This window comes from Nematolebias whitei, chromosome 11 (genome assembly GCF_014905685.2).
Source record: "Nematolebias whitei isolate Nwh7 chromosome 11, NemWhi1, whole genome shotgun sequence".
Classification (NCBI taxonomy): Eukaryota; Metazoa; Chordata; class Actinopteri; order Cyprinodontiformes; family Rivulidae; genus Nematolebias; species Nematolebias whitei.
The window spans coordinates 25,876,455-25,886,779 of record NC_056508.1 but is presented as its reverse complement, the minus strand read 5'-3'; the positions used below and the strand labels follow the sequence as shown (position 1 = coordinate 25,886,779).

At 41.4% G+C, this 10,325-nt stretch overlaps 1 protein-coding gene across 1 annotated transcript in view; it reads left to right on the top strand.

Annotated features, from left to right (window-relative positions):
• Window positions 1-6,148, top strand: part of LOC119417253 (metabotropic glutamate receptor 7) — a 52,848-nt gene extending 46,700 nt beyond the window's left edge. The window contains exons 7-9 of the mRNA XM_037684464.1: window positions 3,536-4,471; window positions 5,796-5,819; window positions 6,053-6,148. Coding sequence (XP_037540392.1) covers window positions 3,536-4,471; window positions 5,796-5,819; window positions 6,053-6,148 — 1,056 coding nt within the window. The remainder of the gene's footprint in view (window positions 1-3,535; window positions 4,472-5,795; window positions 5,820-6,052) is intronic.
• The last annotated feature ends 4,177 nt before the right edge of the window (window positions 6,149-10,325 follow it).

Sequence of the window (10,325 nt, the reverse complement as noted above, 5' to 3'; positions counted from 1 at the left end):
CACACACACACACACACACACACACACACACACACACACACACACACTTCATGTGTGCGTTTGCTCAGTATCTCTAATTATTGGCCACCGGTGAACAAAGGGTTTAATTATATTGAAGAATTGTTATTAACATGTGTTATTATTGGTTTTTTTTTACTTCGAGTGAAACAGCAGAAGTTATTCATATGTTTTGCTGTTAATCTTTATTAAATAAAATTTGTTTAAAAAAAAAGAGAAGGATATTTTTAATGAAACCTCAGTAACAGCTGGGCAAAATGAGACAGTTTTATGTTTTTGGGTAATTATGAATCAAAGCAAACTTGTTTTTTCTTGCCATATTAAGGTAGAATAGGAGAAAAAAAAGAAAATCTAATCAAATCTCTAGTTTACTCAATAAATATATGAGCTGTGTTAACAGTCGCTCATTGACCACATTTCTTTTTCTTTCTACTGATCGTCATTCCTTTTGACGCTATAAAAGTTAGGTTAAAAAAAGAAAGAAACAGCCACTTAAAGTCTCTGCAGAACACTGTGACATCTTTGGTGAGCGCATCAATTGTGTAAAAATGACACTTTTTGCTTTTTGAACACAAGATGATGGACAACAGGGACTGGAAAAGATTCCTTTTAAAGTCTGATCGTCACTTTTAGGTTTAACAAGCCGTGTCAACGATCTCAGGAAAAGAGTTTCACTTTAAGAAGTCAGTCGAGCTGTTTTCTGTAGAGCAGTTTGTCTACACCTTGAAGTCTTTCACTAAACTTTGATGCTTTACTTGAAACTAGTTTGATTTGGTTCTGTTCAGTATGTTTCAAATGATCCAAGTTGTGTACCCTTGAAGTTAAGTTCATACTCGACGTTTCCAGAGAAAAACACTCCTCTGTGGTCCGTCTGCACAGAAATGTAAAAACATTAATTGATTAAAATGTTAAAAAAAAACTTAGATGGTGGAACTCTGTTTCTTAGTCCGATACACAACACTTGTTTCTTAAAGGAATAATCTGTTGAATTTTTTTAATAATGTTCTGTCAAATACTGATCAACAGCTAGTACCTCATCAGCTGTCATGGAACAGATGGAGAAGACACATTCCTCCAGGCTAGGCTAATGGCTGACCAAACAAAGGCACATTTATAGTTTTCAGGTTTATACATTGATTTTTTCCATTACAACAGCATGCTGTGAATGAACGCTACTCCAGCTCATTATAAACCTCTACACTTTTGCATGACCCAATATGTTTAGTTTGTTGTTTTTCCAACAAAACAACATCCGTTACTCAAATATGTGTGCTGACCTTAGATAGACCATGAGGCTGCAAATGTATCAGTCTGCCAGGAGTTGAGTGAACTTTTAGACGGACTGGACATGATGGAAACATGGACTGATTGATACATTTGCAGCCTCAGAATAAACAAGGGCCCCTCATTTGGCTAGTCCAGGGGTCTTCAACCTGTGGTTCTGGGGCCACATGTGGCTCTTTAGTCCCTCATCGGCAGCTCTTTGAAGCTTTGACCAAAACTTAAAGACATTTAATTGTATTGCGTTTTATACCCACAACACAAAAGGCTGGTTTTTGGTAGATTTATTGTCTTTTTTTTTTTTTATACATTTTTGCCCGATAACTACTAGTAAGATAAGATAAGAACTTTATTGATCCCACAGGAAATTGTTGAAGTAGTAAGTAACTTAGTATCTTTCAGCTGTTCCTTTCTTCAGAGGTCACCACTTGCATGAAAGATTTGGCAATTTGTTTTATGCCAGATGCCCTTCCTGCCACAACCCGGGCTCAAACCTTCAACCTCAGGACTGCAAGACGGGGGCACTGGCATGGCCACCAAGCTACCTCAGCCCCGCCCAGTACTTGTTTATTATTCCTCACACAGGCCTGCAGAGTTCAGTGTTTAAATTTGAATCAACATTTGTATAAACGATAATTATGTTCCTTCTTTACGTGATATGGTCTTTTTTATTGTCATAAAATGTAAAAATATCAATAAATGTTAAAATTCATGATATAATTTTAGTTTTATAATGTCACCCCCACTGGCCAAAAAATCCCCTCTCCAACAAAGTGGAGTGGCCCATGGGCCTTCAGTTGATAATCAGTTGTAGCAGGTTGTGTGGCTCCAAACATGTTTTATTTAGTGAGCGAAGGGACAGAAATGACTCTTTTGATCAAAAAGGTTGCAGACTCCTGGGCTAGTCATTAGTTTAGCCTTGACAAAAAACATCTGCCTCTTTCTTCAAACTCTGTGCTCTATGACTGATGTCACAGCTGATAAGGCACTAACTATTGATAATAATTTGACAGAATATTGCTTCAAAAATGACCAGACTGTCCCATTAATTCCCTATAAGTTTTCTGCTCAGACATCAGTTTTGAGGACCGCACAGTCGTCAGCTTTACTCGTCTCTTAGCATTCAGTGAAAGGAGTAAGGAGTGAACACAAGAGTTCTGCAGAATTAATTAAAAGTTTATAGTTGCTGCAGCTACTCAAACAAAATACTGCAGGTATTTTTTGTCATTGATAAATGATAAAAGTGTTTAAAAATAAGAAATAAAAATTCTAACAGTGACCCTCTGGTTTAGATGGAAGACATCAATAACATGAGGTTCTTCTTTGTGGTCCAGGATACGCCTGACTTTAACTCCCTGAGGTTCTGACCAGCTCTGAATGTGATCTGTGTGATCCTCAAACTCTCCTGAGCATGTTGGCATTTACGCTTAGAAGTGTTATGGATCACCAAAGATTCATGTTAATGACAGATGTAAACCGGCCCTCAGTGCGCTGGAGATGAAGTGGAGAAAAACATGAAGAAAATTTATTCTGGTATCAAGTCACTCACTGCTGATCTTTGATACAGCTGTGAAACCGAGTTGATAACGCTTTGATCTTCTGGCGCTTTTAAGCCAAAGTTCAGTGCACCTTTAAAATAAATCAAAAGATCATCTCATAGTAATGTGAATTTTTTTTTTTTTTAACCTCCCCAAAAATATGGAAATCCATCTTGTCACGGCTTTCTAGTCTGACTTGTATGTTCAAACTAGTACTTAGGTTTAGCTTGAATCATACAACGCCTCAAGGCCTTTAGGACTCGAACGCAGCATTACGGTGCTTCTGTATACCTCACTTTTCTTCTTCATGACAGGATCATAAACTCGAAATGGGCCTGCAAAGTCGAGCGGTCACGTTTTGCGAACCCAAATCTCATTTTCCTTCCTTCACATCACGTATTTCATACCTCACTGGCTTCTGTATTAAAACCTAATGTCTTTTGCAATTCACATTTATTTTTATTTCACTGAACAGAAGTGCTCTCTGTTGCTATGGTGATGTTAATTATTTTAAATATTGGAAAACACTGTTCTCTTAAGAAACTGTCAAGAATAATGCTGCACCGTAATAAGTTAACCATTCCTGTAGGCTGTGGGAGGTTTATATGTTGTGTTTGTACAACAAATTGACATCCTGTTTGGATACCTCTTGCTTATGTCACCGTCACTGACTCCTCTTCCTGTCACATCTCCCCCAGCTGGAGGAGCTTCAGTGGCCAGATGGTGAGCAGGAGGTGCCCATCTCGGTGTGTAGTCTACCCTGCAAAACCGGAGAGAGGAAAAAGAAAGTAAAGGGCATGCCATGCTGCTGGCACTGCGAGCTGTGTGATGGTTACCAGTACCAGTACGACGAGACTTCCTGCAGATTATGTGCCTACGACAAGAGGCCCAATTCCAACAGAACAGCCTGTCAGCCCATCCCCATCATCAAGCTGGAGTGGCACTCACCTTGGGCAGTTATCCCCGTCTTCCTGGCCATGCTTGGTATCATCGCCACCATCTTTGTGATGGCAACATTTGTGCGCTACAATGACACACCCATAGTGCGGGCATCTGGCCGAGAGCTGAGCTACGTGCTGCTGACTGGCATCTTTCTCTGCTACATCATCACTTTCCTCATGATCGCCAAGCCTGACGTGGCCGTCTGTGCCTTCAGGAGGATCTTCCTGGGCCTAGGCATGTGCATCAGCTATGCCGCCCTGCTCACCAAGACCAATCGGATCTATCGCATCTTCGAGCAGGGCAAGCAGACGGTCACGGCCCCTCGCTTCATCAGTCCCACCTCACAGATCGCCATCACTTCCAGTTTAATCTCTGTGCAGTTGCTGGGGGTGCTGGTGTGGTTTGCTGTCGACCCGCCAGACACGATCATTGACTACGATGAGCAAAAGACCATCAACCCCATGCTGGCCCGTGGCGTGCTGAAGTGCGACATCACGGACCTGCAAATTATCTGCTCGCTGGGCTACAGCATCCTGTTGATGGTGACCTGCACCATCTATGCCATCAAGACAAGGGATGTACCAGAAGACTTCAATGAAGCCAAGCCCATTGGCTTCACCATGTACACCACTTGCATAGTGTGGCTGGCCTTCATCCCAATTTTCTTTGGCACAGCCCAGTCGGCAGAGAAGGTGAGTCATTTCTTTCTCTTGTGCCTTCTCACTCACCACCCGACTCTTTGTCTGTCTCTCTCCTTCCTTTCATGAGTGTTCCTTTCAGTTTTACTGCCCTGGTTTTATCTTGTCTAAACATATGCACGAGCATAAAATGAAAGCACACAATACATGACGGGAACATAAACGCACACACACACATGTCTAGGGGTTTTGATATGTGATGAAGCAGGATGGCTCTGACCAGAACCTGTTGTGGGATGCTTGACAGTAAGAAATAGGAATGTAAAGGTGGAGGAGGAGTTGAGGTGCCAAGAGCGCAGCGCTCATGCACAGCGCTCTACATGTTCTGTGATTGCTTTTTCTCTGGAGAGAGCAGGTAAGTCGTTGGGGGTGGAGGCAGGGGATGACAAGGACCAGGAGGAGACGGGATGGGTGGGGAAATTAGGTGGAGAGGGTAAACATACTCCTTCTCTTGACAACTGCACTCAACAAAGCTTTTGACATTGTGTGCTGCTGGAGTTGATTGAGAGAATGACATGCTGACCTTCGGTGTTAGTCACTTCTTATCAGGCCAGCCTGAGCAGAATACAGATGCATTCATCTGCCTGACATGGGTGCTGCTTGGCAGGCCCGTGTGTACATGACGCAGCCGAGGGGGACGTTTCCACTGACAGAATATCAATGCTGACAGGAAAGTGCTACTCCTAACCTTTTGAGAGTTCAATATCTTTCCTACTAAGCTCCCGCATGAGATAGATCAGAAACTGATTTTCCTCATCTCAATTTGCTGCTGATTTTATAGATGAATTACACCCTCAGCAGCGATTAGGAGTTCATTACGTTACTTGCGGCAACTAGCGAAGCAGTAATGTGTTTATCTTTCCCCTTTATGCAGTTAACCCTTTCATCACACCACATTTTGCCTTACTCAACTTGTCTTGGTTCATACCACAGCATCCTAATGGAACGTCTTCTGTGGGTGCATTTCTGTTTAATCCCCAGCCACTGCTGGTGAGAAGTGCCACGGCACGTCTCCGTGTCATCCTCTGCAAAAAAAAAAGTGTAGAAGTCGAGGTCGTTTGAGGACATCCCACTCGTTATGGTTAAATATTCAACATGCATTTCTCAGCCTGTCTTTGTTTAGGCAGAATAAACATGCACATCCAATGCCAGAGCTTACGTCTTCAATAAATTAGTGTAATCTGAGGACATTAAATGGACATTGTGTGCATTTGTTTTTGTATTTATCGGCATTTAATCTATTAGAAGCTGAATGTAATGCATTTGAGTGTAGCCTGCTTTTGTAAGAATCTTGCCTAAGTTGTGTTTTCATGTGCAGATGTGGATCCACACTCACTCACTTGTGAGTAATCTCCCCCACATCTAATATCACAATATTTCTAACACTGGAAACACTCCATACCAGCCTCCACAGATGACTCCAAAATTTCAGCTGGCCCTGTCTGACCTAACCTTGTCTCGTAGCAGCAGTTGTGAGCACGCTGAGTGTATTATTTCTTAAACTCAACACTATTGAGATGTCCTTGTTTTCCACAGCTGTGACTTCTTGCCTCTTCCTCTGATTTGCCCTTTCAGACTCATATTGAGGGAAGTCATGTGAAAACAGTGACAAAAGTTCACATAGCATCCACCCTGCCTCCTGTGTGCACCTGCTGGAGTCTGGCTGACTAATCTGTGTTTTCAAGTTTATGGTTGTGAGTCACCTGCCTCCACAGTTAGCTGTCATTGGACCTGGACCTCAGCAAGACAAGTCATTCTGACAGACTTTGAAAACAAAACCATGTATTCATCATGTTATGATTCTAATAAGCTTTAAAAAAATACTGGGGAAACATATTTTTAAATTGTTGTGTCCTTAAATTAAAAACGTGTAAGAAAAATGTGTGTAAGGCTCTCAACTACCACATGCTTTTGTTTAAGTATGGCAACAACTGAAGGGACTGAAAATAGGTCAACAATTTTGATGTCCATATAAGTAGCTGTTTAGGATGGAGAAGATTGACAATTTTGATGTATTGGTACAAATTACATATTACTTTCAGATTGAGCCAAGTAAGCTAATGAGGTTCAGGTATCATCTGAGTCAGGGCTCAATTTATAAACCGATCTTTGCCAGAACACAAGTACCATATTTTTCGGCCTATAAGTTGCGTTTTTTTTGTTTGTTTGTTTTTGCGTAATTTGCATGCCCTGCAACTTATAGTCTGAAGCTACATTTGGTGATTTTTCCCCATATTTATAAACCAATTTTTGGCTGAGATATGACCGTTTTCATTCATTCTGACTGATTTTTTAACAGTACCATTTTCAGCCACTAGATGGCAGCAGAGTAGTAGTATCAGTAAGGCATGCCGTTGTATCATGTATTAGGTAAACGTGGCTATAATGACAAATTCATTAAAGTTCAAGACAAAAACAACTGGACTTTATTTATTATACTTTATACTTTATTCTTTTTTTTAACTTTTTTGAATTTACCATGTCCTGGATGACTGAGAATCTTCACCAGCTATTAATGACACAATCGGCTTGCCATAGTCCTCCCACCTTCGTTCTGTTCGCTTCTTGGAGCAAATTAAATCAGCTGCACCGCCCTGGAGAAATGCAGCTAATTTGACCATTAAAGTGCATTTATTAAAGAAACTTTAGCCTGAGACACACCTTTGCTATAATTTCGAGCAAAAAAAAAATTGTTTTAGGTGCTATTCTTGTTAAATTTTGAAGAAATGAGCAGCGTTCTTCCTTATTTTTTTTCCTCCCTTTGTGCGCTCCCGGAGCACCGAGGCAGTGAAACTATTTTTGAAATGCAGCTGATTTGACCATCAAAGTGAATTTATTAAGCAAACGTCACTGGCACACATTTCTGGGTTTGGCTCACATCTTTGGGTTGTCAGCGGTGAAGCGTAACAAATGCGACACGTCAGCGGTGACGCATAATAGATGTGATCTATACAGCAAAGTGACATATTTACGGATTTTTTTCCACTTTTTAGACATATTTGGACTGATGCAACATATAGGGCGGTGCAACGTGTACGGTGGAAAATGCGGTAACCGTGTGTGTGTGTGGGGGGGGGGTATGGGGTGTCCTCCCCAGAAAATTTTTAATAAAGTAGATGCAATTTCCTGCATTTTTGTGTATTTTAACGGGTTGTTAAACATCTATGTTTACCTACATTTGTAAACACTCCGCTTCAGTCAAGCATCCCCCCACCCCTTCCTTGATGGTTCCAAGCCTGACATCATCCCTGCTCGTTGTTGTCTGACTCCACATGTGAAACCTCCATGTGCCTCCTCCATCTGGGCTCCTGCCTGCCACATATGACTGACTGGTTAGCTCAGCATTCACCTCCACCACTCTTTTACAGGCAGAGATTTTCTTAAGGTTAGACGCAGAAATGCTACTTGAAGGGGCAGCTTGTATGCTCGTAAGTGGCTGTTGTGTTTAAAATTAGTGTTTATGTAAATATTTTCAGTTTACATATCCAGCATAGCAGCACGGTGGCGCAACTGGTAGAGCTGCTGCCTCTCAGCGAGCAGGTCCCTGGTTCAAATCCTGGTCCGGGGGCCTTTCTGGGTGGAGTTTGCATGTTCTCTCCGTGTATGCGTGGGTTTTCTCCAGGTACTCCGGTTTCCTCCCACAGACCAAAAATATGCATGTTAGGCTGATTGGTAACCCTAAAATTGTCTCTAGGTGTGAGTGAGAGAGTGAATGGTTGTTTGTCTTGTTTGTCTCTATGTGTCCCTGTGATGGACTTGCGACCCGTCCAGGGTGTACCCCGCCCCTCGCACTGTGATTGCTGGACATGGGCACCGGCGACCCCCGTGACCCAAAATGGAAGAAGCGGGTAAAGATAATGAATGGATGGATATCCAGCATAAGTTTTATTCGTTCAAGGCAGTCATGTTTGCTCATAACTTTATTATTACTACGCCTGAGAATTACTGGATCCAAGCAAACAGATACCGGAACGCACCCTGTCAAAATAAGAGAGTTCCCGCATCCTGTTCTGACAGAATCCAGCTCAGATTAACCTCTGATCTTAGTGCTTTGTTTACATTGAAAGTGTACCCACATGTCCAACCTGCATATATCTGTAAACCTACTTGAGTAAACTCTTTCAACCTGTACCATTCACTCTAGTTCACTATAATTTGTCTACTGTGAGTAATAGAAAATTACCACTCCTAATCTTCTCTTTATATTGCAAACTGCACTTAAATGGTAAATGGACTGTACTTATATAGTGCCTTTTTAAGTTATCGAGATACTCAAAGCTCTTTACACTACAACCTGTGTTCTCATTTACCCATTCATACAGCACTCTACTAGATCTCTACAAATATTAATCAGAGCTTTAGATCATTCAGACACCTATGGGACACACATCGGAGGCAAAGAGGGGTTCAGTATCTTGCTCAGGGACACTTGGACATGAGACTGCTGGTGGAATCAAACCCCCAACTCTTGCACTGGAGGACAGCTGCTCTAACAGGCACTGGACTTGACACTTAGTGAGGAGATGTGGATTCTTTTAAAACAAACATGTACAATGCCCCCATCATTTGTTTTATGTATGAAACCTTGAGCAGGTATCAGCTGCAGACTTGCCAACAAAAACCTAGGATTGGTCAAGTGTAATGCATGTTGTAACCTGATTTTTTAACTTGAGCCAGTATTTATTTATTATGGAACAGAAAGTGTGACATTGGTTTTACAGCACTTAGAGCTGCAAAGCTGAAATTGTGATGACCCCACAGTTTTGTTGCTGCACCGTCTTGGTAAAAACTGGAAGGCAGGGAAAAGCAACACTTTCCTTAGGCGAGTGCAAATGTGTGTCATTTAAACTGTGGGTAAGAAAAATTCCATGAAAGGGTGATTTTTAAAATGTGAACTTTCAATTAGAACTTTAAAATTTCCATTTCATATGTAAAAATATAATTATATTAGATGCCACATTGTGTAATTCATTTGAGATACCCTAGAGGAGACATGCAAATGCTCTTCAGCCAGAGTGTGTCGTGCACTGTTTTTTTATTTGGGAGTTACGCTGCCTGAGACTGATAGTACTTGATCAAATTAATTGATTATCAAGATTGTTGCTTTGGATGTAATCCTCAACATTGCTATCCGGAACTTTTTTTTTTTTTAGTAGATTGTTAGATTGGAAGGATCTGTGCTTCTGCAGAGACTTAAAGTCTATTCTGTAATGAGAAAAAGCCGGCATGACTATGATTTTCTTCAAAATAGATTTTATTTGTTATACTTGTTAAATATGTTTTTAATGGTTCTCAAGTACTCCCCAAACTCATCTTCTCTTGATTGTCTCTGCCCCTAAAGACCCAACAACTCCTAACTGGTTAGCAACAAATATTGAAAATAGTTATACGTTTTTCTTATAATTTTAGCAAAATTCCATCCAGAATTTATTGTATTTGTTTTTACTTTCGGGCATTGTGGCACAGTTGGTAGAGCTGTTTCCACTCAGCGAGAAGGTTGCTAGCTCAAATCCCAGTGGTGGGGGGTGGGGGGGCGGTTTGCATGTTTTCTCTCTGCATGCATGTTTTTTCTCCAGGTTCTCCGGTTTCCTCCCACAGACCAAAAACATGCATGTTAGGCTGATTGGTAATTCTAAATTGGCCCTAGGTGTGAGTGAGAGAGTGAATGGTTGTTTGTCTCATTTGTCTCTATGTGTCCCTGTGATGGACTGGAGACCTGTCCAGGGTGTCCCCTGCCTCTCACATAGTGACTGCTGGACATGAGCACCAGTGATCCCTGTGACCTAGAAAGGAAGAAGCAAGTAAAGATAATGGATGGATGGATGGATGGATGGATGGATGGATGGAT